This window comes from Oryzias latipes, chromosome 12, assembly GCF_002234675.1.
Source record: "Oryzias latipes chromosome 12, ASM223467v1".
Classification (NCBI taxonomy): Eukaryota; Metazoa; Chordata; class Actinopteri; order Beloniformes; family Adrianichthyidae; genus Oryzias; species Oryzias latipes.
The window spans coordinates 13532885-13550491 of record NC_019870.2 but is presented as its reverse complement, the minus strand read 5'-3'; the positions used below and the strand labels follow the sequence as shown (position 1 = coordinate 13550491).

Sequence of the window (17607 nt, the reverse complement as noted above, 5' to 3'; positions counted from 1 at the left end):
TCATCAACTGACTCAGAAAAACACATTACCTAAAATGCTAAATATGCTAACTATGCTAGCTATGCTAATGTGGCTAAAAGAGCTAGCATAGCGATCAGCATCATCAACTGACTCAAAATAACACATTACCTAAAATGCTAATTATGCTAACTATGCTAGCTATGCTAATGTGGCTAAAAGAGCTAGCATAGCGATCAGCATCATCAATCTAGCCACAGGGGTTGCAAGCCAGTAACTTCTGTGCCGGTCCCAAGCCCGGATAAATAGAGAGGGTTGCGTCAGGAAGGGCATCCGGCGTAAAAAATTGCCAAAATAACCATGCGAATCATCCACAACACTTTAGACATACCGGATCGGTCGAGGCCCGGGTTAACAACGACCGCCACCGATGCTGTTAACCTACAGGGTGTCGGTGGAAATTTGACTACTGTTGGTGGAAGAAAGAGGGGAGGCAGAAGGGTCCGTGGCCAGAGAGAGAAGGGAAAAGGCAGGAACATAGGTTTGAGAATAGGGACTCTTAACGTTGGCACAATGACAGGGAAAGGCAGAGAGCTGGCAGACATGATGGAGAGAAGGAAGGTAGATGTACTGTGTGTGCAGGAGACAAGGTGGAAGGGCAGCAAGGCACGTAGTATTGGAGGAGGATACAAACTGTTCTATCATGGTGTTGATAGGAAGAGAAACGGGGTAGGAGTGATTCTGAAGGGGGAGTTTGTAAACAGTGTTCTAGAGGTGAAAAGAGTCTCAGACAGGATGATGAGCCTAAAGTTAGAAATTGAAGGGGTGATGGTGAATGTAGTCAGTGGGTATGCGCCACAGGTTGGCTGTGAGTTAGAAGTGAAGGAGAGATTCTGGAGTGAGTTGGATGAGGTCATAGAGAGTTTTCCCAGAGGAGAGAGAGTTGTTATTGGAGCAGACTTTAATGGGCATGTTGGTGAGGGCAACAGAGGTGATGAGGAGGTGATGGGCAGGTTTGGTGTGAAGGAAAGGAATCTGGAGGGACAGATGGTGGTGGACTTTGCGAAGAGGATGGAAATGGCTGTAGTCAACACTTACTTCCAGAAGAGAGAGGAACATAGAGTGACATACAGAAGTGGAGGTAGGAGTACTCAGGTGGACTACATCCTATGTAGACGAGGTCATTTGAGAGAGGTTAATGACTGCAAAGTGGTGGTAGGAGAGAGTGTAGCCAGACAGCACCGCATGGTGGTGTGTAAGATGACTCTGGAGGTCAGGAAGAAGAAGAGAGGGAAAACAGAAAAGAAGACCAAGTGGTGGAAGCTACAGAATGAAGAAACTTGTGAGGAATTTAGGCAGAAGTTGAGACAGGTCCTGGGTGGTCAGGATGAGCTTCCAGATGACTGGGAAACTACAGCAGAGATTATCAGGGAAACAGGTAGGAAGGTGCTAGGTGTGTCATCTGGAAAGAGGAAAGACGGTAAAGAGACTTGGTGGTGGAATGAGGAAGTACAGGAATGCGTCCAGAGGAAGAGGTTGGCTAAAAGGAAGTGGGATGTAGAAAGGACTGAGGAAGGTAGACAGGAGTACAAGGAAGCGCAGCGTAAAGTGAAGAGAGAGGTGGCAAAGGCCAAACAGAAAGCTTACGATGAGCTATATGACAGGTTAGACACAAAGGAAGGAGAGAAGGACTTGTACAGGCTAGCCAGACAGAGAGACAGAGATGGGAAGGACGTGCAACAGATAAGGGTGATTAAGGACAGAGATGGAAAGGTGCTAACAACCCAAGAGAGTGTACAGAAAAGATGGAAGGAGTATTTTGAGGAGCTGATGAACGAGGAAAATGACAGGGAAAGAAGGGAGGAAGATGTGGTTGTTGTGGAGCAGGAAGTAGCAGAGATTGGAAAGGATGAGGTTAGGAAGGCTCTGAAAAGGATGAAAAGCGGAAAGGCCGTTGGTCCTGATGACGTACCTGTGGAGGTATGGAAGTGCCTAGGAGAGACAGCAGTGGAATTTCTAACAAGGTTGTTCAATAGGATTTTAGAGAGTGAGAAGATGCCTGAGGAATGGAGGAGAAGCGTTCTGGTCCCAATCTTTAAGAACAAGGGTGACACGCAGAACTGCAGCAACTATAGAGGAATAAAGTTGATGAGCCACACAATGAAGCTGTGGGAAAGAGTAGTGGAAGCCAGGCTTAGGAAGAAGGTGGAGATTTGTGAGCAGCAGTATGGTTTCATGCCCCGTAAGAGCACCACTGATGCCATTTTTGCTTTGAGAATGTTGATGGAAAAGTACAGAGAAGGTCAGAAGGAGCTGCATTGTGTGTTCGTAGATTTAGAGAAGGCGTATGACAGGGTGCCGAGGGAGGAGCTGTGGTACTGTATGAGGTCGTCTGGAGTGGCAGAAAAGTATGTCAGAGTAGTTCAGGACATGTATGAGAGAAGTATGACGGTGGTGAGATGTGCTGTAGGTCAGACAGAGGAGTTCAAGGTGGAGGTGGGACTACACCAAGGATCAGCTTTGAGTCCTTTTTTGTTTGCTATGCTGATGGACAGGCTGACAGACGAGGTAAGACAGGAATCTCCCTGGACAATGATGTTTGCGGATGACATTGTAATTTGCAGTGAGAGTAGAGAGCAGGTGGAGGAACAGCTAGAGAGGTGGAGGTTTGCTCTGGAAAGAAGAGGTATGAAGGTCAGTCGTAGTAAGACAGAATACATGTGTCTGAACGAGAGGGATCAAGGTAGAAGCGTTAGGTTACAGGGGACTGAGGTGAAGAAGGTGCAGGAGTTTAAGTACTTGGGGTCAACAGTTCAGTGTGATGGGGATTGTGGAAAAGAGGTGAAGAGGCGAGTGCAGGCAGGTTGGAGCGGTTGGAGGAAAGTGTCAGGAGTGTTGTGTGACAGAAGAGTGCCAGCAAGACTCAAAGGAAAGGTGTACAAGACAGTGGTGAGACCAGCTCTGCTCTATGGGTTAGAGACGGTAGCAGTGAGACAGAGACAAGAGGCTGAGATGGAGGTAGCGGAGATGAAGATGTTGAGGTTCTCCTTAGGAGTGACCAGGTTAGACAGGATAAGGAACGAGTACATCAGAGGGACGGCTCATGTTGCCTGTGTCAGCGACAAAGTCAGAGAAGCCAGACTGAGATGGTTTGGACATGTTCAGAGGAGGGATAGTGGATATATTGGTAGAAGGATGTTGGAGATGGAGCTGCCTGGCAGGAGGGCAAGAGGACGGCCAAAGAGGAGATACATGGATGTCTTAACAGAGGACATGAAGTTGGCTAATGTTAGGGTAGAAGATGTCCATGATAGAGTGAGGTGGAAAAGGATGATTCGCTGTGGCGACCCCTGATGGGAAAAGCCGAAAGAGAAAGAAGATAGCGATCAGCATCATCAACTGACTCAGAAAAACACATTACCTAAAATGCTAATTATGCTAACTATGCTAGCTATGCTAATGTGGCTAAAAGTGCTAGCATAGCGATCAGCATCATAAACTGATTCAGAAAAACACATTCCTCCATTGGTGAGAGCTATATGCCATAGGTTGATAAAAACCCCACTTTTTCCAAAATGGCAGCTATTCTGTTGATTTTATCTCCATAGCAACCATTTTATGTTTTGGTCCCCTCGGGAGGACGAACAGATTGACGTCAGTTTCGGACAAATCGGTAAAAGTAAACTTTTTGTCGTCCTTAGCAACAGTGGTTTCATGCTAACCACGCCCACATTCCTTATAAGTCCATATCCAGTGTTTTTCAATGTATTCATTATAAGGCATTAATGCATGCATTCAATTTTCATTGTATTGTATTGAAATACATGGGAGTTATAACAGTGCGCCACTTTGCTAGCTTGCCACGCGCACCCCGTTTAAAATCTACAACTTCTAATTCCAACATTTTTTCCACAGTAGCTTGCCATTGATGCCCAAAAAGTTTCGAGACGATCGTTGAAAATTCCAACGAAGAGTTTACGTTTGAATCCGGTGGCAAAGGTGTTTTTTATAGAAAATTCAAGATGGCCGCCTTTTCCCGAGGTCAAAGGTCGACGAAACTCCAGAGGTAATTGAAGACTTACGCTCAAATTTCGTGAAAATCGCTTGAAAAAAAGTTCCTTTTTCCATATTGTGTAAAAACGCGAAAAACTCAAAATGGCAGATTTTGGCACAAAATGGCCGCCAAACCGTAGGTCGTGTCGCCATCACGTAATGATTTCAAAACTTTGTTTGGATATACCCGACAAAGTTATCTGGGTTTCGCTAGCCGATTCTTAAAAAAAAAATCCGAAATTGTTTTTTTTTAGCCGAGTCAGCACTTTTTTTTGCGATTGTTTTTTGTTTACCACGGCCACATTCCTTTATCGATTTTGTCGTATGTGACATCGTTTTGTTCAGTGTGGGCTAAGGAATCGCATATTTCATTTTCAGGCTATTCCGATAAAATATGTGCGAGCTAGCTAAAATGGCGACGGTTGCGAATTCGCCACGGGCACGCGTTTCAAATTCTACAACTTCTAATTCCAACATTTTGTCCACAGTAGCTTGCCATTGATGCCCGAGAAGTTTCAAAAAGATTGATAAAAATCCCTAGGACGAGTTTTCGTTTGTATCCGTTACTAAAGGTGCTTTTTTTTGAAAATTCAAGATGGCCGCCCCTTCCCAAGGTCAAAGGTCAACAAAAATTCTTTGGTAGTTGTAGAATCGTGTTTGTGGCATGTGTATGAAATTTCGTGAAAATCGCTTGAACAAAAGTGTCATTTTCCCATAATGTCAAAAAACACGAAAATCGCTATCTCTCTGAGTTCGCCACAAAATGGCCGCCAAGCCGTAGGTCGTGTGGCCATCCCATAATGATTTCATAACTTCTTTGGGATATCTCCAACATGCGTGTTTTGGTTTCGTAACTGTATTTCAAAATATTTTTTTTTGGCCCCATAAGCGATTTTCGGCCCATTCATTTTTTTTACGGGAACGCTCGCCGTGATGTCATCGTCGTGGGGGGGGGTGACGTTCTCTTTGTCGAAAATTCATTTTCAATTTATCCCAGGTGTGTGCCAATTTTGGTGAGTTTTCGGGTATGTGGCGGGGGTCAAATTTGAGCTCAAAGGCGCGATAAGAAAGCGGAATAATAATAATTTTTTGGCGTTTTGACGCGTTTTTTTGACGTTTTGGACCTTTTTGAGTGTTCGACCCTCGTACCAGTTACAATATGGTCCTTGCAGTCTATGACTGCTGCGGGCCATAATAATAATGAAACAAAGCAGAAACAATATAGAAGTTTTTGCAGTCAGGTGGCCTATGTATTTCAATGCAGCCTGTCTTTTACTATAGGCTGGGCATGTCTTTTTGGCTTTAAACCCGTCCTTTGAGGGCTTTTTGGGGCTTTTTTGTGTTTTTGTCGTCATTTTTGCGACTACAATTTTAACGTTTGTGCGATGGTGTTGTGCGTGTGTGTGTTTATTTTTGTTGCGTTACACAATTGTCGTGTCGTTTTGTGCTTTGGGCGACTTTTGACCCCATTTTTTGGCGTTTTGACGCGTTTTTTTGACGTTTTGGACCTTTTTGAGTGTTCGACCCTCGTACCAGTTACAATATGGTCCTTGCAGTCTATGACTGCTGCGGGCCATAATAATAATAATGAAACAAAGCAGAAACAATATAGAAGTTTTTGCAGTCAGGTGGCCTATGTATTTCAATGCAGCCTGTCTTTTACTATAGGCTGGGCATGTCTTTTTGGCTTTAAACCCGTCTTTTGAGGGCTTTTTGGGGCTTTTTTGTGTTTTTGTCATCATTTTTGCGACTACAATTTTAACGTTTGTGCGATGGTGTTGTGCGTGTGTGTGTTTATTTTTGTTGCGTTACACAATTGTCGTGTCGTTTTGTGCTTTGGGCGACTTTTGACCCCATTTTTTGGCGTTTTGACGCGTTTTTTTGACGTTTTGGACCTTTTTGAGTGTTCGACCCTCATACCAGTTACAATATGGTCCTTGCAGTCTATGACTGCTGCGGGCCATAATAATGAAACGAAGCAGAAACAATATAGAAGTTTTTGCGGTTAGGATTTCCTATGTATTTCAATGCGGCCTGTCTTTTACTATAGGCTGGGCATGTCTTTTTGGCTTTAAACCTGTCTTTTGGGGGCTTTTTGGGGCTTTTTTGTGTTTTTGACGTCATTTTTGCGACTACAATTTTTACGTTTTTGCGTTGGTGTTGTGCGTGTGTGTGTGTATTTTTGTTGCGTTACACAATTGTCGTGTCGTTGTGTGCTTTGGGCGACCTTTGACCCCATTTTTTGGCGTTTTGACGCGTTTTTTTGACGTTTTGGACTTTTTGAGTGTTCGACCCTCGTACCAGTTACAATATGGTCCTTGCAGTCTATGACTGCTGCGGGCCATAATGAAACGAAGCAGAAACAATATAGAAGTTTTTGCAGTCAGGTGGCCTATGTATTTCAATGCGGCCTGTCTTTTACTATAGGCTGGGCATGTCTGTTTGGCTTTAAACCCGTCTTTTGAGGGCTTTTTGGGGCTTTTTTGTCTTTTTGTCGTCATTTTTGCGACTACAATTTTGACGTTTGTGCGGGTGTGTTGTGCGTGTGTGTGTGTATTTTTGTTGCGTTACACAATTGTCGTGTCGTTTTGTGCTTTGGGCGACTTTTGACCCCATTTTTTGGCGTTTCGACGCGTTTTTTTGACGTTTTGGACCTTTTTGAGTGTTCGACCCTTGTAGCAGTTACAATATGGTCCTTGCAGTCTATGACTGCTGCGGGCCATAATAATGAAACGAAGCAGAAACAATATAGAAGTTTTTGCAGTCAGGTGGCCTATGTATTTCAATGCGGCCTGTCTTTTACTATAGGCTGGGCATGTCTGTTTGGCTTTAAACCCGTCTTTTGAGGGCTTTTTGGGGCTTTTTTGGGTTTTTGTCGTCATTTTTGCGACTACAATTTTGACGTTTGTGCGTTGGTGTTCTGCGTGTGTGTGTGTATTTTTGTTGCGTTACACAATTGTCGTGTCGTTGTGTGCTTTGGGCGACTTTTGACCCCATTTTTTGGCGTTTTGACACGTTTTTTTGACGTTTTGGACCTTTTTGAGTGTTCGACCCTCGTACCAGTTACAATATGGTCCTTGCAGTCTATGACTGCTGCGGGCCATAATAATAATGAAACGAAGCAGAAACAATATAGAAGTTTTTGCAGTCAGGTGGCCTATGTATTTCAATGCGGCCTGTCTTTTACTATAGGCTGGGCATGTCTGTTTGGCTTTAAACCCGTCTTTTGAGGGCTTTTTGGGGCTTTTTGGGGTTTTTGTCGTCATTTTTGCGACTACAATTTTGACGTTTGTGCGTTGGTGTTCTGCGTGTGTGTGTGTATTTTTGTTGCGTTACACAATTGTCGTGTCGTTGTGTGCTTTGGGCGACTTTTGACCCCATTTTTTGGCGTTTTGACACGTTTTTTTGACGTTTTGGACCTTTTTGAGTGTTCGACCCTCGTACCAGTTACAATATGGTCCTTGCAGTCTATGACTGCTGCGGGCCATAATTATTAAAAGGTGAAAAAGTTTTAAGATTTCTAAAGCTATTTATATACAAACACAACATGAACCCACAACAAAAGCATGAAATAATCTTACTTTTTTGATCCGTATTATCCCTTTTCTATCTTACCATTGAAGAATTTGATAATGTCTGTAAAATCCATGTTATTTCCCAAGATGATGTCTCTGTACATCTCCACGAGTGCCAGAGCGATGAAGAGCACAAAGTGTCCAGAGGAGGTGTGCCTGGCTGCCCAGATGGTTTCCCATGCGGAGAACACGTCGTCATAAACCATTTCTGTTTGGAACAGACCAAAAACTTCTTAAACTTTCAGGTTTTTTTTTATCACGGTATTAGGTAATAAATTCTTTTTATTTTATTTTACAAGCATACTACTCCAACATTTCCCAAACTCACCTCTTTTGAAGTCAAGAAGAAACCAGCGATAGCAGAAATAGAAGTGGGTGTAGTCTCCATTCTGCTGCATCAGCTCAAACAGCTCCGAGTCAAGGATCTGGTATAACAATGCTGTTAGTATATCAACTGTTGACATTTACATTTAGTCCATTCACTCACCAAAAGTAATTTTGACTGTTGCTTTTGTGGTTGCACTGCTGCGTCTGAGCAGACTTTTAAACAAACCTGTATGAGGGAACGCATGTTGGCAAAATGTGAGTCCATTGCACCCCCATGAGGAAAATTCTGGTTCATCCTTTTCATCAGTTCAGTGAAGCAGCTAAAGGCCATCACCTCTGCAAAGAACACACCCCAAAAAAGTGACAAAAACAATTAAGCTGTTTGAACACTTATGTACGCGTTTTTGCTTCACTGACCGTCATCCAGAATGACCAGAAGGGGAGCCAGCAGGTCACACATGCCCTGCACATAACCAGTTTCCAGATGCCGCCACACGTAGCTGCAAAGAGAGACTTTTTTAGTTTTTTTTTTAAACAAACGCGTTTTAAACAGAGGCCTATTTACCTGCACATGATGTTGCGCAGCTTCTCTAGATTCTCTGGAGTGAAGTACCAGTATGTTCTGTCACAGCGTCGAACATCTTTGTCAATGCGATGCAAGTTGATCAGGTACATGTCCTGTATTTGTTGCTGCAGACACAATGGCTCCAGTTAGTAAGTATTCTCATAAATGTACCTAATTGTTGTGCCTGTGCTTGTGTAACTCTTACAGAGTAGGTCTGCTGCCCTGAGGGTTCCTCATATTTGGTGACACTTCCTGACTCATTAGACTCTGGTTCCACAAGCACGTTATCCATCTCCGGCTCTTCTTCAGAAAGGCCAAGGTCGGTGCTCTCAGGACTGGTGTTACCAGCAGCGGCCTGGTGGTGAGCCAGGACCAGGGCCTCGGCTGCTATTTTCTGTCTTTGCGCCAGGGAGACAGGAGGAGCAGCGAGGCCCAACAAAGGCCTAGTGTTCATATCCTGCGAGGTCACACATGTGATTCCCACAGGAATATCCTCCATCTCCAAAGCGGAAGGAGAGTCATCTGAATCAGCCGTGTCTGGAGACTGCCGAGATTGGGAGGATAACGTGAGGCTGCCCCTTGAGGCTGACTGGAGAGCGTTCAGTACTTGTCTGACTGGAGAATTTGAACCAGGCGGATTCTCTGCTGTTTTTATGGTTTCGATATTTGCTTCTGTGGTCTCGTTTTCTTCTGAAATGTCTGTCTTTTTTCTGTACTGTGAACTAGCGCCCTCTCTGGCAACATGTGGACAGTATGTCTTCCCTTCCAGATCTCTATTCTTGTGTACCTGAATGCTCAAGGTCTGCCCGAGTGGAGGTGCTTGGAAATATTCATTATGTATCTCTTTTTCAAGCTTCAAAATGTTAGTCTTCTCTGGAGCAGATTTCAAATTTACTTTAGTGTGTTCCGCTTTTAAAACTCTGTGGGTTGTTTCTTTACCCTCACATGGAGAAGTCTCAGTGGACTTCTCCATTTCAACCTTCTCACTTTCTAATTTTGTATCTATCCCCATTACGGTTTCATTATCAGTGGCTGAAATTTCCCCATCTTTTCCTCCTGGATCACATTTTGGAAACTGGCTGTTTTCTTCAGATTTATCAGCATTCTTCTGAGCGGGTTCTGGTTCCGTGTTGGATTCAGTCACAGGAGGGTTGTTTTCTGTATCTTGAGGACAGGCTGACACAACGGAGGGAGAAGGATCGCAGAGGGGGAGTTGCTGACCATCTGTGCTTTTCACAGGGATGCTGAGCTGCTTCTCTCCCTCTTCAACCTTTGGTTCAGCTTCAGCCGTTTCAAATACCTAGAATGCAAGTGAGGACAGATTAAAATAAAACCCAAATCATTTCAGATTTTATATAACACTGAAATAAAATGTTTAATCATTTAGAACATTTTAAATTACATATATTCAATAGGTAGGTGTTGTCACAGGTTAATTGTCAAACATAAATTAGCTGCAGTTAGAGTCTACAATAGTTTTTTGGGTAAAGACATAGATTTTTTTATTATATTTCAGTCATGACGAATCCCTTGCCTACTATACAAATTGTAAATGGCAAAGAAGCATGAAATAAAATATGTGTTTAGTCACATTTGATTGTCAACTAAACTAGTTAAGTTTTACATGACAGGACCACTGTAATAAAAAGAAATATATGTTTCTTCTAATGCAGGGTCAAGATACCTGCTGCAACCTAAAATATTATTTATTTTATTCACATAGTTGAAAACTTTAGTGAAACTTTACATGGAATCATAAAATCAACAATTCCCCTGACAAAGCCCCTTCAAACGACCACTTCCGATAAAAGTCTATGTAAACGTGTCAATATCTGCGTTTAAGGCTTCCACGTTCAAAACTCTCACATTCTCGTGTCACTTCATATGTTTCCATGAACGTTCTCAGGTTATACGTCCAAAGCGTTTGTTGAAAATTTAACAAGGTTGGACTTTGTTCATTCAAGGGCGCAGATTTGGTGGTGACGAATGGATGGCGTGCTTTGTAATTCACGGAAGTGCCAGCCGTTTGAAAATTGATCATTGGAGTTTGTGCCTGGATGGATTTATATGACATCACATCTTTCATATATCGGAAAGAAAAAGCCTGGAGCACGATTTGCACTGCTTCAACATCTCACACCAAGCCTCTTCCAAATGAATGTGGCAGAGATGAACTAGTAAACAGTGGAAAAAGAAAAAAAGAAGAAACCCCTCCCTGATTGTCCAATGTGAACACCATGTGCTAAAAAGTTTGTTGAAGAACCAACGTTTGGTGCGATCTTGAACCCGCATCCCATGCCCGGTGTGAAGGTAGCAATAAAACTACTAATCTATTCCTGACAGGGGCGGAGCTATAGGAGGGTAAGGGAGAGGGGGCAACTGCCCCCCCTCTAGCAAGAAGCTGTGCCCCTCCACCAGCCCCCACAGTTTTTGCTTTTGTTTTTGTTTTGTTTTTCTCCTTTTTAACTTGTTCTGTCCAACAACTGAGCAAATAGATTAGAGCTGAATGCCTTTTGTGTTGGACAGGTTTTATTATTACAAAAAGAAGTTGTAGTGTGTAAATTTGTATAAACCCCTTTTTTTTTTTTTTCTTTGTTACATTTAGTGTGTGTGGGGAGGGAGAGGGGAAGAATGTGTGTTGAGGGGGGTGGTGGAAGAGAATAACCGAAAGAGAGGTGGAGAAAGTGGGGGATACAAGCGCTGATTTGAATAAGTTATTATTCAATTATACCAGATCTGCTGAGATGACAAATATTACATCCAAAGGTGAAATTCTGACACGAAGATAAGCGGAAGATATCTGTCCATCAATACTCTTTGGGTTCGGAGGAGGGATGAAGCAGACAGGGAGCAGTGTGTCAGTGTGCACGTGCAGGGGGGGTTGGAGATACATGCATGCTGCCGAAGTGAAACGTGTGTTCATGATGGGAACCAGATCCTTCCCAGCCTGACCAGCCTGACCAGCCTGACCAGCCAGACCAGGAGAGGGGGGGGGGGGGGGGGGGGACCCCCAAGCCGGGAGCACCCCCAGCATCTGGGCCCCCAGGCCACAGGACAGGCGCGCTAAGCCATACCAGGCGGCAGGTATTGGGGGCTCCGGGTGCCGGACACCGACACGCGGGCCAAGGACAAAGCCAGGGCCCAGAACCTGACCCAAGCAACCCAGAAATCACCGTGCAACCACAGCCCCACACACACACATTACTCTACCCTCTACAACCCTTCTCACCCGCCATGTTATCCGACCCGTCCTCCCATAACCTCCCTAATGCCCTCCCCACTCTGCGATGGGGAGTGAGAGCCCCAGATGATCCCGGTGAGCCAGCCATGCACTCTCGCACAGACATTCACAATCTTCTGGTTGCCCCCCACCCCGTCACCATGCAGTAACCCCTTCCGGCCGATCGACCCCCCAGCGCCCCACTACAGCCGACAGGATACCCACAAGCCTGGTCGCCCTGAGAGGACCAGGTGGGTGAAGACCAGCCGCCCACCCCAACACCACCCATGTTTGGTGGTGTGGGTGTAGCGTGTGTGCTGCAGATAAAACAGGAGGTCTCCAGTGTGGCGGGCCCCACCGCTGCCAAGCTGTAGAGCCCCCCCACTCCGGGGTCCCTCTGTGTGTGGTGTGTATTTGCTCAGTGTGTGCTGCTAACATGCATTGTGGGGCGGACCAGTGAAAGATGAGCACGGATGTTTCGCTGTGCCCCCCTCCACCAGACACCAAACAGCCCCCACAGTTTTGAGTCAATATTTTACTTTACTGACAAAGATTAAGAAGTCATCAACACAAGCTTCTTTGAGCACTTTGAGCACTTCAGCTAAAAGAATTGCTATTTTAGTATTAATTTAGAAAATTAAAATTTTTAATTTTGATATTTTCATTTGGAATGGCCTTCTGCTCTGCTGTTCTCATTTGCCACCCTTCCAACGTCTTCTGCCCCCTACCCCCACCCCTTTAAAGACGCTCTAATTCCACCACTGACTCCTGATATGTTATTAAAGGGCTAAAAGGTCAAACGTCTGACAATAGTTACAAAATACCTGTTCGCTGCAGCTGGATTCACTCTGTGAGTTGCCATGCTGTGGGTCTGAGCTGCTACTTAGAGATGACTGGAGTGGGATGAAGAGACACAAAAAAGATCTGTCAGTGGTCATTTCCTTATCCTATAATAAGTAGTTCCCTTTCATGCTTTGTCTATTTTGACTAATTGTCAGTAGGACTTGCATCTGTGCTGATGGTGGAGTCTCGCTGTATGGGTCCTCTTTCCACACTAGTACCAGACGAACATCGAGCAAGCGCCTCAGCGTGCTTTTCTCTTTCTCTCTGACGCACGATGACCTCACAGCCCTGCCACTCCTTCATGGTCTGCTCATACAGCGTCTGCATCTGCTTGTCGATCTAAGCAGATCCAGAGTAAAGACAGATTGTAACACAATCCTGGGATGTGGGCATATGTTAAGACACATGAAGATCACTGATAAAATACCTCTAGTCTGCGTTTCTCTGTCATGGTGAATTCGTAATGTCCCAAAAGAAAGGGCCAGACCTCTTTACGAAGGGATGGGGCTACTCCACCGAAATACACTAGTCTGTGGATTTCCTTTTCTTCGTAGGTCTAAAATACAGAAAATATTGACCTATGTGATTATCTCTATATTTAAAACCAACTTTGTTAAAAAAAAAATACTGGCAAAAACAAATGTTACCAACACATGAAATATTTTCCCAGAAGTCAGTTAAGGTTTTGAATCACAAAGTAAGTACCGGTAGATACATGTACATCAAGGGTAACTAGTTGAATGACAATAATGGATTCGATTTATCTGCACTTTTCCAGACACTCAAAGCACTTACTACATGTTCATTATTCATTCAGTCCTAATTTATACTTGGTGATGGTAAATTACTGATGTGGTCCTGGGGCAGACTGACAGAGGCATGGCTGCCAGTTCCCCCCTCTGACCATCACCGGAACATTCATACATATAGTGGAGCCCCACTGGAGGTTAGGAGGGTGAAGTGTCTTGCCCAAGGACACAACGACAGTTGACTGGGGGGAGCAGGGATTGAACTGCTAACCCTTCGATCATTGGACCACCTGCTCAACCGACTGAGCCACTGTTGAATGCAAAATTTAGAAGAAACAAGGGAAATTTGGGGTTAAACAGCTTCCTCATCTCTCCAGAAAACGTCTTCTTTTATTAGTGGTTCCAAAGTATCACCTTAATGAGCCTTAAGGTGTAAATCTGAGCTTTTTAGGCTTCAAATCCTAAAGCACCTATTTAATCTGCTGGTTGTGTTGGGTGTAAAAAAAAACTTTTACTGAGGCAAGTTTTTTTGCTAGTTTGAATCTTCAAACTAGCAATAAGGCTAAAACCAGAGAGGGCTTGACTGGGACATTACAAATTTGACTTTTGCATTGCCCTATGATAAACTGGAAAACTGGGATAGGCCCCAGCATCTAACATTTGAAAGGCGCGGTAACACAGAAGGATATCAGACTTAGGTGCAGCTGACTCTTACAGAGCTGTCCTTGAGGAAATTGGCCCAGACCTCCACAGACAGCCCTCCTCGAGCAACACATGGAACATCAGGGTCAACCATTGTGGTGTTGACCAAAGCTGAGAGGTGAGTTCGGACTGTGGACAGATGCCGACAGTACGCCAGCCCTACAAAGCAAAGAATAGTCTTCTGATTTTCACTGTGTGAGTGGCAAAAACAAAACATAAAACAACTTTATAATGTTTCTACTTACACCCATAGAACGCACGAGAAATGATCTGGTATTTCATTGTGTCACAAAGGAGCTTCAATGGAGCCCTGGCAAAAGTGGCAAATGTCAAACTCAGTCAAGTGAAACAAAATGAACTGAACAGATTTGTGCTTGTTTTTTGTTGTTGTTTTTTTTTTTTGAAAAATGTACCTCTCCTGATTGCAGCCATTTGGCAGAGAACCGTCAGAAGAGCCATTCTGTGAGCAGGAGGAACAGGAGGACTTCCTAGGGGTTGGCTGCCACATATTAACACTCTGATCCATTAGCTCCAGGGCCACTGCACAGCATGGGAGCTTTTGTCATTGCTATTTTTATCATCACAATCAGGCAAAAGCAGATGAAATGCCAACACATTTCTATATTAAATTTCACTTCTGTAAATTACCCCAAAAAATCTAGGGGAAAATAAACCAAGTTTCAGGATATCGTGTGAGATTAAGATGTGGAAGACAAACTATTGATCGACTATGCAAACAAGTTTTTTTCTCAGCACGACCATAAACGGAGAAAGGCACTAAAAAATAGGAAAAAAATGGCAACTGTAGTATCACACATTAATTAATTATCACACAGATGTGCTAATCTAAACCCCTCACAAGGATAAAATAGAGCTTAAAAAAACTCACTGAGTTCTATCTGATTGCCAGGAAAAAGGATCCGAAACACATAATCAGTTGCTTCATCATCTTCCTTATCCGATACAGAATCACATGAGCTATGTGGGCTCCTCTTTCGCAGTTTGGGAAAAACCTTTCCCTGTGAACACAGATAAAGTTCTCAAATAACTTGACGCACCGAGGCTTTTTTTGGGAAGTTTATAGTGCTGATAAACACTTGTGCATTTTTCTGACCTTCCCCCTCTGATTCCACAGCGGCGGGTCCAACTGCCCATGAGGTAGCAGGCCAGTTTCCAGGCAGGTGAGAAACTGAAGCAGATGACCTCCTTTGGGGAAATGTAAAGGAGGCCTTTGGATCCCATCCTGGCTCACCAAAACCACAGTCCCGCCACTATTTACTGGAGAAGTCATCATAATAGTTGAATTATTAACATTTGCTCATAATATCCATATTTGAATTCTTAAAAATGATAAAAAAATTACTTTACTTTGCTGATGACAGTGGAGATACACTATCTCTTCCAAACGAATAGTCATTGCAAAATCCCAGTAAACACTGTGGGATTAAGCGCAAATGTGGGTCACTTAGCCTTGCTGTGTAAAAGCAAGACTTTACATTGGAAAATATAACAACCTCTTTTCAGAATCTAATTCTGCAACGTTGCCATTCATGAGCTGATTGGGGGTCCACTTCAGTGTCATGAGATCTGCAGTCTGGTGGAGTGAGAGGTAGCCTGGAATGGCCTCCATGTCATCCCTCTGCAAGCACAAAAGCTGATGAATCACTTCCTTCAGTGCCATTAGGATCAGTTATATATTAATCAGTATGAGAAAGTATTTCTTGAAAAAGTAAGTAAATATAGTTGTTGTGACAAAAACACATACTGGTTGCACCAGGACGTTGTTCTTTCCAAACAGGAGAGTAGCTCTTGAGTTTTGATGAAGTGACTCAACATATTCTTTCACCCACATGAGAGGACGATCATCCATGCTGCCACTGGACTGTCTCTTCTGGATCTGGACATTAGAGCGAGATACTATTGGTGATTACATTTTTATTTTCCATTGAGAATGGTTTTTTTGGTCATCTTGCCAGGGCGGGCCTTCTGGAGGGAGACTCCTGCCGACAGTGGCCACTGTGGATTCGATGGCGCTGAACGAGCTCGTCTGCTGATGGATCGGTCCAGAAATGATCTGACGTCTTAACTTTGGTGTACTCTAAAGCACAGGGGCCAACTGTAGGAGAAGGTTTGCACATTTAGAGGGGAGTTCTGAAACAGCAATTGCATAAACTAAAAAAAAAAAAACACTATAACGTTACCCAAAAGAGATGCAAGGATTGGTCCATCAACAGGGTCCATCAACATGGCTTCTTTATCATAGAATGCACTGAAGCAAAAAAAAACATTAAAATTTACTCATACATTTTATTATACATTTTTAACCTACAAAGTAGCTATAAACACAATGTGTACATCAAACTCAACATTCAATTTACCAAATCAAAAATGTATGAATGTAAAAATTAGGTGTTAGCAATACCTGCTGTTTTCCACCAAATACAGGACAATTTTGTCCAGGAGTTTTTCCATCAGAGCTGTTCTAATCCACAGATTTTTAAGAGCTTGGGGAGGGAGGTAGGGCAACCTCGACTGCCGACTGCGGTCATTATTGAGAGAGGAGTTGTTCTGTTTGCTATAGAGAACAAAGGTAAATGTCAAAGTGCAACGTCTTTGAAATTGGCGAATAATATTTTTGTACACTTCCGCAAACTATAATAAAGAAACCACAGCAGCATGACATTTTCTTTATTTTCAAGAAAGTAGTTTGAAAGATTTCAAGATACCAGTGAATAAACTCCCCTCAAACAGACATTGAGGACAGTAACCAGTACTTGGAATACCACAGGCAAATGTCAACCTGGAACAGGCAACAAGGAAAGCTGCAACAGCCAAACACCTCCAACAAGTAAGGCAAGTCCTAAGAAGCTAGCTCGATGAACAAGACTAGGGTGACAAGCAGCTTTGCACTGCCACTGGTCAGATACCCTACAGGAATAATAAAGTGGCCAAAGGAAGAGATATAGACCACATATGTTAAGACATGACAGCTCCTGGATGGAGGGCCCCTTTAACAAATCCAGCATCCTGACACTGTTGCAAGAAAGGAGGCCGAAAACTAGTGAGTGTGAGAGCCACTATCTAGGATAAAACATCCAACAGCCATGAGCGTAAGCACATGGCCAAAGAAGGAATAGAGGAAACAGTAAGAACTATCACAAAAGGAAAAAGTCCATGCATTACATGTGGCTGATATTGAAAAATCATAGACAAAGCTGGATTGAAAGATAGCACAGAGGCACTAATCATGGCAGCACAGAAAAAGTATTTTAGTAAAAGATTAAGTGAGGCCAGGATTTACTCCAGGTATAGGCTGTATACAAAGAACCCCCTGAGACAATTCAGGACATTGCATACATGAAAGGCATAAACAAGTGGCTAGCATATAGTGTGCAGAATCATCTAGGCTCGAAGTTCGAAGCCCAAGATGGGAAACACATCCGAAGGTAGTTGAGAATGATTAAACTAAGATTATGTGGGACTTCAGATACAGACTGACAAAATGGTAATGGCTAACAGATCGGACATAACAGTGCTGGACAAGAAGGCTGTAGTGATATATGTGGATATCCCAAATGAAGCAACATTGTCAATGATCTTGAGAAGATCAAGAAA

At 43.5% G+C, this 17607-nt stretch overlaps 1 protein-coding gene across 1 annotated transcript in view; it reads right to left on the bottom strand.

Annotated features, from left to right (window-relative positions):
- LOC101159686 (small G protein signaling modulator 1) overlaps positions 1-17607 on the bottom strand; it is a 41463-nt gene that overhangs the window by 19674 nt on the left and 4182 nt on the right. Inside the window, exons 5-24 of the mRNA XM_004074916.4 lie at positions 16415-16567; positions 16194-16261; positions 15966-16108; positions 15758-15889; positions 15507-15631; positions 15361-15428; positions 15107-15270; positions 14882-15011; positions 14406-14532; positions 14238-14302; positions 14006-14151; positions 12969-13097; positions 12707-12880; positions 12523-12591; positions 8684-9778; positions 8479-8603; positions 8331-8413; positions 8140-8249; positions 7915-8011; positions 7627-7794 (exon numbers count right to left, since the gene is read on the bottom strand). Of these exons, the coding sequence (XP_004074964.1) occupies positions 7627-7794; positions 7915-8011; positions 8140-8249; positions 8331-8413; positions 8479-8603; positions 8684-9778; positions 12523-12591; positions 12707-12880; positions 12969-13097; positions 14006-14151; positions 14238-14302; positions 14406-14532; positions 14882-15011; positions 15107-15270; positions 15361-15428; positions 15507-15631; positions 15758-15889; positions 15966-16108; positions 16194-16261; positions 16415-16567 (3371 nt within the window). The remainder of the gene's footprint in view (positions 1-7626; positions 7795-7914; positions 8012-8139; positions 8250-8330; positions 8414-8478; positions 8604-8683; positions 9779-12522; positions 12592-12706; positions 12881-12968; positions 13098-14005; positions 14152-14237; positions 14303-14405; positions 14533-14881; positions 15012-15106; positions 15271-15360; positions 15429-15506; positions 15632-15757; positions 15890-15965; positions 16109-16193; positions 16262-16414; positions 16568-17607) is intronic.